The sequence below is a fragment of the Manis javanica genome, chromosome 7 (assembly GCF_040802235.1).
Source record: "Manis javanica isolate MJ-LG chromosome 7, MJ_LKY, whole genome shotgun sequence".
NCBI lineage: Eukaryota > Metazoa > Chordata > Mammalia > Pholidota > Manidae > Manis > Manis javanica.
The window spans coordinates 74735811-74755811 of NC_133162.1; the positions used below are offsets into that span (position 1 = coordinate 74735811).

A 20001-nucleotide genomic window follows, 5' to 3' on the forward strand; every position below is an offset into this window, starting at 1 on the left:
AGAAATATTTATATAATAGGTAAAATTTCCAGTGCTGAGTCTGGGAACCAGTAGATGTGGGATTGATAACTTGATAGTTTTATTGTGTAACAGTGGTTAAGTCAGGTAGATCAGATTAAAGATGATAATGTGACAGGTGAGAAGAGGCCTCCTCCCAAAACCACATATAATACAAAAATATAGTTAATACAACTAACCCTAAAAGATCAACAGGAAAGAAGGCTGCCCCAGACTGCTTACACCTGGAGAAAAAAACAAACCTCTAAAAGCGTAACATATGAAAGCCATGATCCAGAGGGACCCATGCTCTTCCCCCACCCCAGCTCACTGGCAGAAGGAAGAGAAATGGAGTGGGGATGGGTGGAGGCCAAGGACTGCTGAATGCCCAGCCCTGGAGATCTGCTGTACTGTGGGAGCAAAAACCCACATTGCATAGTGCTCTGGTGATTAGTGGGGTTGGAAAGCTAAGACAGGAGGAACACTTGGAGAGACTTGAGATTCCAGCCACTTGTGGAAAATGGGGATCCACATCCGGCTGCTCTGGGACAAAAGAAAGGCAGGCAGTATGAGAGACTTCCTAACAGTGAGAGGACTACTAAAGGGGCAAGGATTGCACAGGGCTAGCTGCTCAGGAAAAAGGACAGGTAGACAAAATTGTCCAGGTACACTCTGCCCAGCAGGTTGGAAACTTTTCAGAAACTTCAGGTGCTACATCCCCCAGGCTGGCTACACAGCTCTGAGGCCTTCCACCATGATACACAGCCTGCAGCACCTTCTGGAAAGCTGGCACTGGCTTGCAAACCAGCTGATGCCCCCGCCCTGGTGTCAGTCCAGTCAGAGGGAAGCCCTGCCTACAGTAGCTACATATGCAAAGCATACAGGGTTACACCTGTGTGTTCAGCCCACTGGTTTGGCTGTGGAGAGAGTCACAGTAGCCGGGAAGCAGGAAACAGCTCTTCCAACACCCCAGTGACCAGCACCGCTCCCCTGTGACCCCTGACTTCCCTCCATGCGCTAAGCAGCTCCAGAAAGTATACCTTCTGGGTACTAGAGGGTTCCACATACAAATATGAAACATTAAAGGGACCTGGTTCAACCCCAGATACCAAAAACACCAGAAAAAGAATGAAGTGAAAATGAACTGATCAACCTTCCTGAAAGACATTTTAAAAAGAAGTCATAAACATGCTCATAGAGGTACAGAAAAATATTCAAGAACTCAGGGACAAATTCAAGACAGGGATCCATTCATTATGGAATACAATGGGGGATTTAAAAGCAGATTAGATACAATGGAGGAGACAATAAATGAAAAAGAAAGTAGAGAAGAGGAATACAAAGAAGCTGAGGCACAGAAAAAAAGATCTTTAGTAATGAAAGAATATTGAGAGAACTGTGTGACCAATCCAAATGGAACAATATTTGTATTATAGGGGTACCAGAAGAAGAAGAGAGAGAAAAAGAGAAAGTGTCTTTGAGGAGGTAATTGCTGAAAACTTCCCCAGTCTGGGGAAGGAGATAGTCTCTCAGGCCATGGAGGTGCACAGATAACCCAACACAGGGGACCAAAGGAAGACAACACCAAAACATATAATTAAAACAGCAAAGATCAAGGATAAGGACAGAGTATTAAAAGAAGGCACAGAGAATAAAAAGATCATATACAAAGGAAAATATATCAGGCTATCATCAGACTTCTCAGCTGAAACCTTACAGGCCAGAAGGGAGTGGCATGATATATTTAATGCAATGAAGCAGAAGCAAGAATAATCTACCTGGAAAGATTATCATTTAAAGTTGAAGGAGGGATTATACAATTTCCAGAAAAGCAAAAGCTGAGAGAATTTACCTCCCACAAACTGTCTCTACAGTGTATTTTGGAGGGACTGCTATAGATGGAAGTGTTCCTAAGGCTAAATAGCTGTCACCAGAGGTCATGAAAGCACAATAAAGAAAGCAGAACAATTAATTACTAAGCAAATGCAGAATTAAATCAACTACCCCAAAGTAGGCTAAGGGTAGACAAAGAGTACAGAACATGATACCTAATATATAAAGAATGGAGGAGGAAGAAAAAAGAAGTGAAAAAAAAACCCCTTTAGATTTGTGTTTGTAATAGCATAGTAAGTGAGATTAGTTAGACTCTTCGATAGTAAGGAAGTTACCCTTGAACCTTTGGTAACCACAAATCTAAAGCCTGCAAAGGCAATAAGTACATAACTATCAATAATCACTATAAATGTAAATGGTCTGAATGCACCAATCAAAAGACATAAAGTCACTGAATGGATAACAGAAGAAGAACCATCTATATGCTGCCTACAAGAGACTCACTTCAAACCCAAAGACATACACAGACTGAAAGTAAAGGGATGGGAAATGATATTTCATGCATCTAATAGGGAGAAAAAAGCAGGAGTTGCAGTACTTGCATCAGATAAAATAGACTTCAAAACACAGAAAGTCACAAGAGACAAAGAAGAACTTTACATAATGATAAAGGGGTCAGTCCAACAAGAGGATATATAACCATTATAAATATCTATGCACCCAACACAGGAATACCTACATGTGTGAAACAAATACTAACAGAATTAAAAGGGGAAATAGAATGCAATGCATTCATTTTAGGAGACTTCAACACTCCAAAGGACAAACCAACCAAACAGAAAATAAGTAACATGACAGAGGCACTGAACAACGCTTTAGAACAGATGGACCTAACAGATATCTACAGAATGCCCCACCAAAAAGCCACAGGATACACATTCTTCTCAGGTGCACATGGAACATTTTCCAGAATAGATCATATACTAGGCCACAAAAAAGAGCCTCAGTAAATTCAAAAATATTGAAATTGTACCAACCAGCTTCTCAGACCACAAAGGTCATGAAAGCACAGTAAAGAAAGCAGAACAATTAATTACTAAGCAAATGCAGAATTAAATCAACTACCCCAAAGTAGGTTAAGGGTAGACAAAGAGTACAGAATATGATACCTAATATATAAGGAATGGAGGAGGAAGAAAAAAGAAGTGAAACCTAGAAATAAATTACACAAAGAAAGTGAAAAAGCACACAAACACATGGAGGCTTAACAACATGCTCCTAAATAATCAATGGATCCATGACCAAATAAAAACAGATCAAGCAATATATGGAGGCAAATGACAACACTAATTCAACACCACAAAATCTGTGGGATGCAGCAAAGGCTGTGCTAAGAGCGAAGTTTATTGCAATACAGGCCTACCTCAGGAAAGAAGAAAAATCCCATATGAATAGTTTAAACTCACAATTAACAAACCTAGACAAAGAAGAACAAATGAGGCCCAAGTCAGTAGAAGGAGGGACATAATAAAGATTAGAGCATGCTTAAAAAAATTGAGAAGATTAAAACAATAGAATCAATGAAAGCAGGAGCTGGTTTTTTGAGAAAATAAGCAAAATAGATAAACCCCTAGCCAGACTTATCAAGAAAAAATAGAGAGTAAACATAAAGAGAATCAGAAATGAAAAGGAAAAATCACTACGGACACCACAGAAATACAAAGAATTAGGAGAGAATACTATGAAAAATTGTATGCTAACCAACTGGATAACCTAGAAGAAATGGACAACATTCAAGAAAAATACAACCTTCCATGGCTGACCCAGTGAGGAACAGAAAATCTGAACAGACCAATGACCTGCAGCAAAACTGAATTGGTAATCAAAAAACTACCTAAGAATAAAACTTGTGCACTAGATGGCTTCACTGCTGAATTTTATCAAACATTTAGTGAAGATGTAATACCCATCCTCCTTAAAGTTTTCCAAAGAGTAGAAGAGGAGGGAATACTTCCACCCTCATTCTATGAATCCAGCATCACTCTAATACCAAAACTAAGCAAATACCCACAGAAAAGAAAATTAGAGAGCAATACCCCTTTGAACCTAGGTGCAAAAATACTCAACAAAATCAAATTTAAAAATATACCAAACAGATCGTCTATCATGATCAAATATGATTTATTCCACGGATGCAAGGATGGTACAACATTCAAACATCCATCAGCATCATCCACCACATTGACAAAAACAATGACAAAAACCACATGATCATCTCCATAGAAGCTGAAAAAGCATTCAACAACATTCAACATCCATTCATGGTAAAAAATCTGAACAAAATGAGTATAGAGGGCAAGTAACTCAACATAATAAAGGCCATACATGACAAACCCACAGCCAATGTCATACTTAACAGTGGGAAGCTGAAAGCTTTTCCTCTAAGATCAGAAATAAGACAAGGATGCCCACTCTCCCCACTTTTATTCAACATAGTACTGGAGGTCCTAGCCATGGCAATCAGACAATGCAAAGAAATAAAAGTTATCCAGATTGGAAAAGAAGAAGTTAAACTGTCCCTGTTTGAGATGACAGGATATTATACATAAAAAAAACCCTAAAGAATCCACCCCTACACTACTAGAACTAATAACTGAATTCAGCAAAGTGGGAGGATATAAAACTAATACAGAGAAATCTGTTGCATTCCTATTCACTAATGATTAACTAGCCAAAAGAGAAATCAGGAAAATAATTCCATTCACAATTGCATCAATAAGAATAAAATACCTAGGGGTAAAACAAATGAAGGAAGTGAAAGACCTATATCCTGAAAACTACAAGACAGTCGAGAGAAAGAAGATACCAATAAATGGAAATAACATCCCTTGCTCATGGAAAGGAAGAATTAATACTGTCAAAATGGCCATCCTGCCTGAAGCAACCTACCAGTTCAATGCAATTCCTATCAAAATGCCAACAGCATTCTTCAATGAACTAGATCACATAGTTCTAAAATTCATATGGTACCACGGAAGACCCCAAATAGCCAAAGCGATCATGAGAAGGAAGAATAAAGCAGGTGGGGGATTATGCTCCCTGACTTCAAGCTCTACTGCAAAGACAATTTGGTACTGGTGCAAGAACAGACCCATAGGCCAGTGGAACACACTAGGGATCCCAGATATAAACCCAAGCATATATGGTCAATTACTATATGATAAAGGAGCCATGGACATACAGTGGGGAAACAACAGCATCTTCAACAACTGGTGTTGGAAAACTGGACAGCTACATGCAAGAGAATGAAACTGGATTATTGTCTTACCCCATACACAAAAGTAAACTCAAAATGGATCAAAGACCTGAATGTAAGTCATGAAACCATAAAACTCTTAGAAGACAACATATGCAAAAATCTCTTGGACATAAACATGAGCAACTTTTTCCTGAACACATCTCTTTGGGCAAGGGAAACAAAAGCAAAAAATGAACAAATGAGACTACATCAAGCTTCTGTATAGCAAAGCTTCTGTATAGCTTCTGTATCAGCAGAACAAAAAGGCATCCTACAGTATGGGAGAATATATTTGTAAATGACATATCTGACAAGTGATTAAGATCCAAAATATGTAAAGAGCTTACATGCCTCAACACCCAAAAAGCAAATAACCTGATTAAAAAATGGGCACAGGATATGAACAGATGCTTCTCCAAAGAAGAAATTCAGATGGCCAACAGGCACTTGAAAAGATGCTCCACATCACTAATTTTAAAAGCACAATGAGATATCTCCTCACACCAGTTAGTATGGCCAACATAGAAAAAACTATGAGCAATTATGGTGGCTAGGATGTGGAGAAAGGGGATTCCTCCTACACTGGTGGTGGGAGTGTAAACTAGTTCAACCATTGTGGATAGCAATATGGAGGTTCCTCCAAAAACTGAAAATAGAAATTCCATTGAGCCTGGGAATTCCACTCCTAGGAATTTACCCAGAGAAAACAAGCTGTCAGGTTCAAAAAGACATATGCACTCCTATGTTTATTGTAGCACTATTTACAATAGCCAAGATATGGAAGCAACCTAAGTGTCCACTAGTAGATGGATGGGTAAAGAAGAGGTGGTACATATACACAATGGAATATTATTCAGCCATACAAAGGAAACAAATCCTACCATTTGAAACAACATGGATGGAGCTAGAGGGTATTATGCTCAGTGAAATAAGTCAGGGAGAGAAAGACAAATACCAAATCATTTCCCTCATTTGTGGAGTATAACAACAATGTAAAACTGAAGGAACAAAACAGCAGCAGACTCACAAACTCCGAGAAGTGACTAGCAGTTACCAAAGGAGAGGGGTGTGAGAGGGCAGTTGGGGAGGGAGGGAGAAGGGGATTGAGGCTATTATGATTAGCACACATGGTGTTGGGGGGATCATGGGGAAGACAGTGTAGTACAGAAAAGACATGTAGTGACTGTGGCATCTTACAACACTGATGGACAGTGACTGCAATGGGGTATTGAGGGGGACTCGATATGGGTGAATGTAGTAACCACATTGGTTTTCATGTGAAACCTTCAAAAGAGTGTATATCAATGATAACTTACTAAAAAAAAGTCACTAAGGATTCTCTTCTAGGCCTTGGACACTTTGGTTATCTGAGGAGTTTGATACATCAGTTAGTATTTAATTTTGGTTTCAGAAATCATTCATCATTCTCTGTGTACTTTTTGGAAACCTTAAATTTATAGTAACATTTTTATATCAGAAGAATTGAAGAGCACTATAATATACAGAGAATGTTAAATTAAGAGGGATTAAGAGGGTTTCAGATTCAGATTTAGCCCATTTGTTTACTGCAAATAAGTATCATTCCACCATATGATAAAGGTGCATTTTTTTAGGAGTTATGTGAAAACTTGTCTTCTAATTTCCTTGGTTTCCCATTCATTTCAATTTATTTTGATCATCACAGTTGTCAAGTAAAGTGTAAACTTCTCAATAAATTTACACTATATCTTCAAATATGTCTGGCTAGTCCACCCTGAGGCATTTATAGCTACCCTGTTCACCCTTCCCTGCAAAAAAAGAATAATCACCCTCTCACAGTAATAGAGAATTTAGCAAAATAATTTCTGGTGTAAATGAATATTTGATTTTGAAATAATTTGGTGAGAGAATGTAAAAATATTTAGAATCGTGTTTGGTGTACTTTCTTGAATAATTTGTAAAGTGGTAGATACTAACATGTTTAGGAAAGCAATTCATGAAACGATGTGCAATGTGATTTTAGATTTATTTTATATATTTATATCTATATCTATGCCTAGAAAAAATTAGGAAGGATATGCACCAAAATGTTAATATTGGTTACCTCTGGCTGGTAAAATCATATAAGATTTTTCTTCTTTGTGTTTTTCTGTATTCCCAAAATTTTCTGCAATGAATATGTATAGTTCACCCTTGAATACCATAGGTTCGAACTGCACAGGCTCATTTATACACATATTGCTTTTCAATAAAGATCTTGGAAAATGTTTTGAGAGATGGTTTTAAAGGTCATTTTCTTTTTTCAAGCTTTCTTTATTGTAAGAATATAGTATATAATTTATACAACATACAGAATATGTGTGATTATCTGCTCCTGTTGTTAGTAAGGCTTCCAGTCAGCATCATGCTATTAGTAGTTAAGTTTTTGGGGAGTGAAAAGTTATATGAGGATTTTTTTACTATGTAGGGAGTCAACACCCCTAATCCCCACATTGTTTATGGGTCAACTATTGCATATATCATCAGAAATAAAATAATATTATACAGGGATTTAATATTTAACATTTTCATATTACTAAAAATACAAATTAAAAGTCAGGGATTAATTTGAAGATGAATGTATTACATTATTTAATATACAAGTCAAGCTAGATAAAAGGTCATAACTTAATTACATTTGTTTTGTTTTATTTGGGGGGTCGGGAAGCATACTCCAGTATGGGGGGAAAAAGGTGAAAACACCGACCCTGTAAAAGATCAGCATTTTAAAGATGAGTTCCATTTTATTGGTTCTCTGAAATTCAAATAATAGGGATGCTGAGTAATACTTAACAACTTATTGGATATTCTTGTTTTGGTAATGATTATACTGATTTTATATTCTTAGGTGGGAGGAAGTATCCTTGCTAATGTGTATTAAACTGCTGCTTTGAAGCTTATCTGTTTAGCTAATTGGATCCATTTAAAAAATTTCCTATAGGCTAAAGTGATGTCCAATGAGGAGAAAAAATTTAAGCAATGTCTTCAGGCTCAACAGAAGAAAGAACTGAATAGCTTTTTGAAGTCCCAGAAGAGAGAATACAAACTTCGAAAGGAACAGCTTAAGAAGGTATTTACTTTATAAAACTCTTCAAGCCACTTACCTGCTTACTGATTATATTCAATATTGATCTACTCATAGAACCATTAGCATAAGCCACTAACTATATATCGGTTTAAGTGAGGACATTGATTATAACCTATTTTCAATGGCTGATATCTCAGTTGAGAGGGATCTAAAAAGAGTGATCTCTTGAACATTTAAATTATTTTATGAAGCTATTATTTATAATAGCTTTCCTAAGCACTTACTGAGTAACCGAGTCACTAGAAATAAAAATACTTTAGCTGTGAAAAAGAGCCATACATTTATTCCTTTAAAAGGCTCAGATTGCTTCGGGCTCAGATTATAATAATTTGTTCTTATTCTGATTTTAACACAGAATAAGGATAAGAGTCATTTCTGCTCATTCCATTTTCTTTAATAGGAAAGCATGCTAATTATGTCTTTATGGCTACATAATTTCATGTGTGTTTGCCCTTTATGTGCTGCTTTCTTGAACTTCTTTTTATTGCAGATGGACTCTAACTTTGAGGAAAGCCATGGTTGTTCCAAGGCAACTTTTGAAAGAGGATTATTATTCAGGATAGTGGTCAGGACACGAAAATGATATGTGTCAGCTTTTGCATATTTATTATATTGCAGAGAATATAAATCAGCCATCTTTCCTAGGTCTAAGATGATTTTTCAGAGAATATTGACCGTATGGGTCTTCACCTGTTATTCAAGAAAGAAACCAATTCTTTATTAGTTTTGTTGATAAGATACTCAAACACATAAATATAAAAAATCACATAAACTTGTGGTTCTCAACTTAAAGATGTCAATGAGAAGGCAGAGATAATACAGGCATATACACAAAGAATCATTTGGCTATGTTTTTCAAAATCTCTTGCCAAGGAAATTCCCCACCCACCAAGACTTCTCCAGTTACACTCCCTCTTACAAACTGATGGGCTGAAATTTTTAGCCCATGTAATAAACTATTAGCACAGAGATAAATTAACCTTGATGACATAACCATAATATCTTTGGTACAGTGCTTTTGTGTGTGTAGGAATTTGACCTATAATTAGATATATATCTTATTAAGGACATATTGGTGGCATAAAGCCTTGCTATATATACCCTGCCAAGTGAGATTCATTGATAAGATTTTTCTGACTCAAAAGAGTATAACCTGCTATGTATTCCCATTACTGTAATCTAAAAGCTAAACTCAATACTAGAACATGGAATTTGAAAAGATGGTAAATAGGATTCCCAACTGTAAATAAATACCCAACAAAATGCAGTTCTATAGTTGTTTCTTAGTGAAATGAGGTTTTAGTTTTATAAATGAATGTGTTGGTTTAGATAATCCTTCAAGCATATAATTCATTGTCTAACTAATAAGCTCATTTTCTTTTAGAAGGTAGTTTTGTGTATTTGTGTGTGTGTGTGTGTGTGTGTGTGTTCATTTAGAATGGTTATTATCGGTATAGAGGAAGGGACATACTAGCGTCTTGGTGGGTGGGGAGTTTCCTTGGCAAAAGATTTTGAAACATAGCCAAGTGAGTCTTTGTGTATATGCCTGTATTATCCCTGCCTTATCATTGACATCTGTAAGTTGAGAACTACAAGCTTATGTGCTTTTTATTTTTATGTGTTTGAATACCTTATTAATGAAATTAATGAATAATTGGTTTCTTTCTTGAATAACAAATGAAGAACCATAAGGTTAATAGTCTCTGAAAAGTCATCTTTGACCTAGGAAAGATGGCTGATTTATATTCTCTACAAGGTTGATGCATTTTAGGTTGAAATATGCTAGTATTAATTAGCATCCTCGGGTTTGTATCATTGAACGTATTGTCAATATTCTCATCTTGTCCAGTATAAATGAATTTTTTTAGGTAGTTTGTGAGATGATATTTAAAATGCTGTAGAAAAACATTGGTCTTGCCTTGTGCAGTGGTTATAGTGCTGAATATTAAATCCATTCTAAAAGGTCTCTATTTTCCTATAGTTTTCTTGATTTTCCATTGAATTTCCAAAGTCTTTTATACTGAACCCATCCTTAACTTTGCCAAAAATTTAGCATTTCTATTGTTGAAAATCAAGAAGTGACATGTAACTATATTTTAACCTTGATTTTAATTCATGTGTGATTTTTACTTGAAAGCACTGCCTTCCTCCCCTTTTTGGGAGGGATTTAAAGAAAGATGTTTTACTTCATTCACCAATCATTGTGTGCTTTCAAAGCTACGAGCCATCATAAATATAGCTGTGCAAAGCTAAAAAGTATGCATGTTTTCTATATGTTTTCTCTTTTCTTGTCCTACTTCATGGATAACTCAAGAAACGTAAAAATACTGCCTACCTCCTTAAGGTCATCGCCCTGCCTGCCCAAGAGAGAGGGCACAAATTAAGTACTTTTACTGAAGATTACCAGCTACCAAATAATATATTCATGTAGTTAATTTTTATGTATTTTGAACTTAGTTGCTTTTTATCTTGCCAGGAGCTGAATGAAAGCCAGAGCACCCCAAGAAAAGAAAAACAGGAATGGCTTTCAAAGCAGATAGAGAACATACGGCATTTCCAAGCAGAGGAGAAGACTGATCTTCTTCAACATCAGAGACAGTACCTAGGGCTGCAGTGCCGTCTCTTCCAAAGAAAGATATTACTTGGGTGCTATGACTTGGAGCAGGACCTTGTCATGGAGGCATGTTTAAATGGCATGAAATCAGGATCTTCCTGAAAATATGTCAGTCACATCCCACCCTCAAGGCCTTAGAGCGCTTCTGCTTCCCTTTGCCTAATTCCTTCTTCCTTGGAAACCCAACCCACATGGTTCACCTTCTCCCTCACTTCATATCTCCTCAATTCTGATCACCAAATCCTTCCCTCTTCTTTAAATATTCTTGCACTCCTCTCTCTCTCTCTCTCACACACACACACACACACGTGCACACTTTTTATGGGGATCTCTCTCTCCCCAAGTAGAATGGAAATTATATGAAGTCCCAGGTTCTGTTCAGGGCTTTTATATCCAGTGGATAGATATATCCAGGCCTTATACCTAGTGGCTGACCCATAATAGGTATTCAATAAATACATATTAAGTAAATATTTAATAAATATTAAATCCATGAGTGAAAGAAGTATTAATTTTTAAATGTGAGAAAATTAATTGGATAATTTATGCCTTTTCATCCAAAATGGGTGCCATGAAGGTATATACTACCGCTTAACATATTTTTATAATCATGAAATTTTTCATTGGGAATATGTAGAAACTTATGGCAATGAAAACAATGGTTCTCATTATCAGGTATACCTATGAGCAAAGATCAATTTATTTCCAAGAGTGGCTTAAAATAAACTTCAAATACAAGTTAATTATTCAAATTTACTAATAATCAAAGCAATTCAAATTAAAACAATTGAATCAATTCAATAAGATCAGTCTAAAAAATTGGTAAGTCCTAGTAGTGGCATGGGAAAGTGGGCAATGTTGGGAAGAATAGAAATTGATACTGCCATTTTGGAGCATAATTCAGCAGCTTTTACAATTTAATTTGCATGTACCTTCTATCCATAAAATCCACTTCTCGAATTCAAGCCTAAAGAAATAGTAACATAGTTATATGGTGTATTATGTGTAGATGTTTATTGAAAATTTGTCATAAAGCAAAAAAATGGAACAAATATGGCATCACAAAGTAGAAGCTTACTATAAAACTTTCAGAAAAAGATCTGTATGTCCTGATCTGATCTGTATATTTGTCCATTATATTTTTAGGTAAAGAAAGCATATTATATGCCTATAATATATATTTTAATCCATTTTAAAACTGCATGTTTTTGTGCAATAGTTGTGTCACGATAGCATGGGGAAGGTTGGGAAACATATGCACCAAATGTTGGCCCCTGGAGAAGGGGCAGCAGAGGCTAAAGGGCCAAGTCTGACTTCCTTCTACAGAGAAAAAGAGAGAGAGCGTGTGTGAGTGTATGTGTGTGTGTTGTATATTTGATCTTTTTAAACTGAAAAAAATTGTTGTAACATTTATTGATCATGAGGTAGGTATTCTGAGAGCTTTCCACTTATGAATTCATTTAAGCCTCACGTTAATTTTATGAAACAGCTATGTTATGGTCTCCATTTGAGAAGTGATGAAATTCAAGCACAGAGAGTTTAAGTAATTAGCCCAAGGACACACTGCTTTTTGGTAGCAGAGCCAGGATTTAGAAAGCAGGCAGTCTGGCCCTAGAGTCTTGTGTTATTTTTTGTTTGTTTGCTTGTTTTTTAATTTTTTATTAAGGTATGATTGATAAATATTCTTATGAAGGTTTCACTTGAAAAAACAATGTGGTTACTACATTTACGCATATTATCAAGTCCCCACCCATACCCCAATGCAGTCACTGTCCATCAGTGCAGCAAGTTGCCAGAGATCCACTATGTCCCTTCTCTGTGATACACTGTTCTCCCTGTGATGCCCCGCACCATGTGTACTAAACATAATACTCCTCAGTCCCCTTCTCCCTCCCTCCCCACTCACCCTCCCACACCCCTCTCCTTTGGTAACCACCAGTTCATTCTTGGAGTCTCTGAGTCTGCTGCCATTTTGTTCCTTCAGTTTTGCTTCATTGTTATTAGAGTCTTGTGTTCTTAACCACTACACTATACTGGGTATACTGCATGTAATAGAATTGAATGTATACACTGAAGAAATTCAAAGGATGACTTAGAAGTCCTCTTCAAATACAAAATTAGGAAACATAAATGAAAGAGAGTAGAAAGGACATTAAGTCTCTTGGGACAGATTTGATATGTCTTCAGCTTATTGCTAAAAATAGTATAAATAGCTAATGAAGAGATAAGGAAATTATGCTACCAATCGCCCATTTTCTAAAGTTGCAGTAATAAAACTCTAATATTTACTGTGCAGCCAGTATTAAATCAGAGGATTACATCTATATCCTGGTTATTCTGTTTCTTAGGATTTTTGTCTCCTGGCATTGTACATCAGTAAATTATGCCTTTGTCTTTTGTTATGAATTAGGAATTAAATAAGAGGCAGACTCACAAGGTCTTGGAGCATGCGATGCTGCTTCGACATCATGAATCCACGCAAGAACTGGAGTTCCGCCAGCTCAACACAATGCAGAAGATGGGCTGTGAGCTGATTAGATTGCAGCAACAAGCCGAGCTCACTAACCAGCTGGAGCATAATAAACGGAGAGAACGAGAACTAAGGCGAAAGCATGTCATGGAGGTTCGACAACAGTCTAAGACTCTGAAGGTAACTCTAGCCTAAGCTTCTTGACAAAGGAGAACAGATAAATGGCATCATGTAAACACTAAAAGTCTAAGCCAGATGTCTGCCATAAAGAAATTGAATAAGCTTTTTTTCTTTTCATTTTAAGCATGTTTGTTTAGTTTTGATGTAGAGGGTCTGTAGCTACAGACATCTGCTTATGTATTTCTCAGCAGAGTACCAAAAAATGGCCAGAACTTTTTCACTGTGGAAAAATGCCATAAATGAGATTCAAAATTCTTATTTTAAGTGTACCCAAATGTCCAATGTTGATACTACAACTATATATCAACATACTAACCTGTTGGCTTCTCTCTGTTGTTCCAAGTTTTATAGTTTAAGGATCTTATTTCCTCTGAATGTGATTTGTATCCAAAAGAGGCAGTAAGTTCTTGATTAGTCAGAAACCAGCAAATGAAAAATGCCTTTTTACCCCCTCTCCCTTCATTGTCTATACTCATCCTAAGAGGAATAGTGGAATTATCACATTGTTACTCCCATTCTTTCTGTGCTTGGTAGCATAGGTAAGACCAGGGCATGTGTAGTTGGAGTGTATTTTTTAAATTAGCACATCAGAGTGAAGCAAGTTATTATTATATGCCCTCTTGTAGACAAATAAGGAAAGACAAGTGTTGGTGATATACAATATCTAAGGACTTTAAATTTTGTATTTGCTTTGCATAGACAAATTTATTCATAGGACACAAAATTCAGAGGATGCCAAAGTGTATTTATTATAAAGTTAAAGGTTTCCCTCTCCTTGTCCTTTAAGCCACCTGGTCCAGCCCCCTCTACCAAAATCAACCAGAGTTAACAATTCCAAGGAATTTTCAAATTTTATAACATAATAAATATGTGAAGTATAATCACATGCATCCTAATAAACAGAAAACTGAAACAACCCACTATATATGTTGTCATCCATGGTAGTATTTCAATTAATCTGTACATGTCTGCACATTTTAAACTTTTATTTACATCCAATAAGGCCCAGATCCCACAGTATCTTCTTTACCCCCTTTTTCAAACTCTTTGACAATTTAACTATAGAACTATCAACACTTACCTGAATAACTGTCCTGAAGTGAAGTGAACCTCACTCACAGAAGTAATCTGTATCAAAACCAGAAGCTAAATCATTGGTATCTCTAATTCCTATTCAGCTCCATTCATGCAGGTTGTTCTGAACAAAATACAAAGGCAAAGCTAAGATTCACCCTTTCCTTATGAATCTAAGTAAAATGTTACTTTGCTGTATCTTCAAAACAGCTAATGAACATTGTTTACAGAGTGGCTCATATGTTGACTAAGCACATAACCATCATTAGTTAATGTTTATGAAAATCAGAATTCTTAATGATTTTCCAGATTTATTTTGTCTTTGTAGTAGCTACACAGTAGAGTTTACCACCAAAAGATATTTAAAGCATGTCTATAAAATTAATTACAATTTTAAAGTGAGCAGCACCCAGAAGTAAATCAAACTGAAAGCTTGTTGGTTTTCTTTGGTCAGACCATAAATCTGATATGACTTCATTTCTCTGGGGCTTGGAATAGGTCAGTTGTTTGCTGTTTAACCCTTCCTTTTTCCCCCCTATTGTTGCAGCCTTCTCAGTTTGAAAGCTTGTACAACACTAGTCTTATTCTCACAGATACTATTAAATAATCAAGGGGAAAAATAATGTTTCACAATCATAGTCAGACCTTGGATAGAAAGCTTCCTTCTCGTGATACATAAGCTCAAGATTTTCCATAAAAGAAATTGTTCTGTTACTTTAGTGGGAAAGAAAATCACCATGTTCCTCTTAGTTGTATATATCTATCTACTTGCACAATTTGAACAAAACAGACTCTTTTTTTAAAAAAATTAAGGTATCACTGATAAACAATCTTATGAAGGCTTCACATGAGCAACATTGTGGTTTCAACATTCACTCATACTATCAATCCCTCCCACCCCATTGCAGTCACTGTCCATCAGTGTAGTAACACACTACAGAGTCATTACTTGTCTTCTCCGTGCTGTCCTGCCTTCCCCATGACCCACCTATATTGTGAGTGCTAATTATAGTGCCCTTTAATCCCCTTCTCCCTCCCTCCCCACCCACGATCCCCAATCCCTTCCCTTTGGTAACCTTAGTCCCTTTGTGGAGAAAACAGACTCTGTTTTAACACCAGGTCATTTCATTTATGTAAGTAGCAGTTGCAATTTTTTAAGGTAAATTTTTATTTACTAAGTAATAGCTCAACTTCAATAGTGGCAACTATTTCAGCTTTCTCCAAGACTTTAAGGGAGATAGGAGGACTTCAGTGTGCACACTTAGATAAGCTGACAGTATTTGTAGACATTGGGCACCATTTCTGTGGAATGACTTGGGTAAACACCTATTGTCTATCTGCCATTTCTTCATCTGCCATCAGGTGATGTTTTTTCAGTTAAGTGATTAAGAAACAACTGGAATATGTTTATCTTGCTTTCACTTGAGTGAAACATTGAGGGATATAGTTTATTCTTGGTATAAGTATTAATCTTGTTGAAAATATTTTCAGGGCATTCCTTTTTGTCATTAGCTAGTGATATGGAGTGACTATAGTTTTCTTGGCAAAATATTTGAATATTTAAAAGTTTTTTAAAGAATGGGGTCTGTTACACAAAGTCAGAAGAGAATTCTAAATTTCATTGTTCCATTCCTAACTTGAAGGAATTTTATTAACCAAGGGCAGTATTTAAGAGCAGTGCTAAGCCAACTAAACCAAGAGTTTGTCTTTCTAGCTAGACATTTCTTGACCCTTCACAGAATAAAGGTACATGACTATGACTTAGTACCTCAATTGGTGTAAAATGCAAAAAAGTATATATATTTGATTTTGCAGTATTGGAGCAAAGAGTGTGAACTAGTTCCTTGACAAGAGTGTTTGGTCATACATGCATTTGCACACTGACTCAACCATTCAATATCTGGCAGTATATATATTGAGGGAAATAATTTTGACTATAGGTTCTGCCTTTGTGTAGTAAATGAGTGTTGTTACTTGTAGACTTGATGGGTATACATTATAAAATATATCTCATCTTACTAAGGTTTGTTAAAACTTAAGTTCATAGAATAATTAACCTGTGATTTAAAGTCAGAGTTATTCTGTTTCTGAACTCAAATTATTTTATCTCAAAACTGTTTATGTAGTTCATGTCTGTTATCACTACAGCAAGAAGGGTTGTCGTCCCTTTCCTTGCCTCATCACTTTTCTTTGACCTTTGAAAGATTAGTTAACTTTCAGGTTTTTGCTCATGGTGCTGAAGAGTAAACCCTTATGAAGTAGTTTCTGCCTAGTCCAGTATCTTAAGGAAAAGACAATTTTAATAACAGTATCAGTCAGTTACTAGTATCCTACTTTTATGGGGTCCATCACAGACTATATTTACAGTTGAGATTGTCATTAAAAGAAATTGGAGCAAAATGTCTTAGATAAGGAACAGAGTAAATATACTTATTTTCTGCTTCAGAGATCTGATAAAATATTGTCTGGCCAGTAAAATTATTTTACATCTACTAAGTGCATGAAAAGAAGTATAATTTTCTGCCATCACTATACACAGTAATCAAAGGTAATTTTAATATTTACTCAGGTCACTAAATTAAAAACAAAATAAGTATTGCCTGAAGTCCTATGATAAATGAAGTTCTTGGTATTCTTATGTTTTAGAGTTTGTTATAAAATTGCATGGAATCCAATGGTTTGACCCAAGTGTAGAGGTACCTGCAACCTTATGATCTGAGTTTTTGTTTCTTCTTCTTTTCTATTCTAGCCTTTTCATGTAAGCATATGCTATACCAAATGCCATATGTTAAAAATTATATGTCTGTTTCTTTTCTTTACAGTCTAAAAAACTCCAAATCAAAAAGCAGTTCCAGGACACCTGCAAAATCCAAACCAGACAGTACAAAGCTTTAAGAAATCACTTACGGGAGACTACACCAAAGAGTGAGCGCAAAGCTGTTCTGAAATGGCTTAAGAGGGAGCATACCCGGAAGTTAGCCATCTTAGCTGAGCAGTGTGACCACAGCATTCGTGAAATGCTCTCCACTCAAGCTGTAAGTTTATTTTACTTAGGCAAAACAAATATAGCACCCCTTTCCTTCTACCACCTGAATAAAATCCCAACAATTAAAATATTAAGGTGGAAATGAAAACTCTGCTGCACCTTGGGAAATAGTGCTGCTGGTCCATATTCTTCTTGTTCTCAGCATTGCTTGGAAATATGCATGATGTATATATAATTCTCTTTGATACACTTGGACATGAGGTTCACAAAGGCTCTCTGTTGGTGCCTTGCAGGGGTTTAGTATATACACCAACAGCATATCAAGATTGGAGAAGCAGCTTTGTTAAGCAGTGTTCGAAAAGTAGCACTTGATTGGGAATCCAGGTGGTTCCATTTGAGTGCAGATACAAAAATATATTTGCTGTGTAAGTTTACAGACGTTTTCTTAATGGGCCAGATAGTAAATATTTTAGGCTTTGTGGGCCACGAGGAAAAATTGAGGTTATTATGTGGGTACTTACATTGCCATTTAAAATGTGACCATTTCAGAATATAAAAACCATTCCTAATTAGTGGGCTGTTGAAAAACAAAAACAAAAAATCAGGTAGCTGTTCAGATTTGGCCCATAAGCTGTAGCATGCTTGTCCCTGTTCTATACTTATTTCCATTGGAGAGAAAAGATTCAGAGTCTTATATCAGATTCTATATTTTTCTTTAAAAAAGTAATGATTATCTAGACATCATCCAAATAGCTAATGATAGCTTCATCCTGATAATGCCATCATTGGTGCTATGTTTTCCTTTTTCAGAGATGTTTACTCCAAGAAGTAAGAGAGAACAGCTGTGCCCCATAGGAGAGTAGTCTGTCTTAACTTACACCTCCTCCTTTCCAGAGGTCATGAAAAGATAGCTCACAGGAGGATAAATCTGTTTTCTTTCTCTCTTTCAGCTGCGTTTGGATGAAGCACAGGAGGCAGAGTGCCAGGTTTTGAAAATGCAGCTGCAGCAGGAACTGGAGCTGCTGAATGCATATCAGAACAAAATCAAGCTGCAGGCTGAGGCACAACATGCTCAGGAGCTTCGGGAGCTAGAACAGAGGGTCTCCTACCGCAGGGCATGCTTAGAACAACAGGTATAAGTAATAGAAAAAAGTAATTGTGAGGGGGCAGAGCCAAATGGTGGCATGAGTAGAGCAGTGGAAATCTCCGCCCAAAACCATATATATATTTTTTGGTATCATTAATCTAAAATTACATGAAGAACATTATGTTTACTAGGCTCCCCCCTTCACGGACTCCCCCACCCCACATACCCCTTCACAGTCACTGTCCTGCAGCATAGTAAGATGCTGTAAAATCACTACTTGTCTTCTCTGTGTTGTAGAGCCCGTCCTGTACCCCCCACCACATTATACATGCTAATTGTAATGCCCCCTTTCTTTTCCCCACCCTTATCCCTCCCTTCCCACCCATCCTCCCCAGTTCCTTTCAATTTGGTAACTGTTAGTCCATTTGTGGGTTCTGTGATTCTGCTGCTGTTTTATTCCTTCAGTTTTTCTTTGTTCTTATACTTCATATATGAGTGAAATCATTTGGTACTTGTCTTTCTCCACCTGTCTTATTTCATTGAGCATAATACCCTCTAGCTCCATCCACGTTGTTGCAAATGGTAGGATTTGTTTTCTTCTTATGGCTGAATAATATTCCATTGTGTATATGTACCACATCTTCTTTATCCATTCATCTACTGATGGACACTTCGGTTGCTTCCATTTCCTGGCTATTGTAAATAGTGCTGTGATAAACATAGGGGTGCATCTCTCTTTTTCAAACTTGGCTGCTGCATTAGGGTAAATTCCTAGAAGTAGAATTCCTGGGTCAAATGGTAACTCTATTTTGAGCATTTTGAGGAACATCCATACTGTTTTCCACAATGGTTGAACTAATTTACATTCCCACCAGCAATGTAGGAGGGTTCACCTTTCTCCACAACCTCATGAATATTTGTTGCTGTTTGTCTTTTGGATGGTGGCGATCCTTACTGGTGTGAGGTGATATCTCATTGTGGTTTTAATTTGCATTTCTCTGATGACAAGCGATGTGGAGCATCTTTTCATGTGTCTGTTGGCCATCTGAATTTCTTCTTTAGAGAACTGTCTGTTCAGCTCCTCTGCCCATTTTTAATTGAATTATTTGCTTTTTGTTTGTTGAGGTGTGTGAGCTCTTTATATATTTTGGAAGTCAACCCCTTATCGGATCTCTCATTTATGAATATATTCTCCCATACTGTAGGATACCTTTTTGATCTATTGATGGTGTCCTTTGCTGTACAGAAGGTTTTTAGCTTGATATAGTTCCACATGTTCATTTTTGCTTTTGTTTCCCTTGCCTGGGGAGATATGTACATGAAGAAGTCGCTCATTTTTATGTCCAAGAGATTTTT

General features: G+C 36.5%; 1 protein-coding gene across 1 annotated transcript in view; it reads left to right on the plus strand.

The window, feature by feature from the left end:
- Positions 1 to 18697, plus strand: part of LOC140850590 (serine/threonine-protein kinase TAO1-like) — a 41627-nt gene extending 22930 nt beyond the window's left edge. Inside the window, exons 9-13 of the mRNA XM_073241687.1 lie at positions 8088 to 8216; positions 10711 to 10914; positions 13259 to 13498; positions 17395 to 17607; positions 18509 to 18697. Of these exons, the coding sequence (XP_073097788.1) occupies positions 8088 to 8216; positions 10711 to 10914; positions 13259 to 13498; positions 17395 to 17607; positions 18509 to 18697 (975 nt within the window). The remainder of the gene's footprint in view (positions 1 to 8087; positions 8217 to 10710; positions 10915 to 13258; positions 13499 to 17394; positions 17608 to 18508) is intronic.
- The last annotated feature ends 1304 nt before the right edge of the window (positions 18698 to 20001 follow it).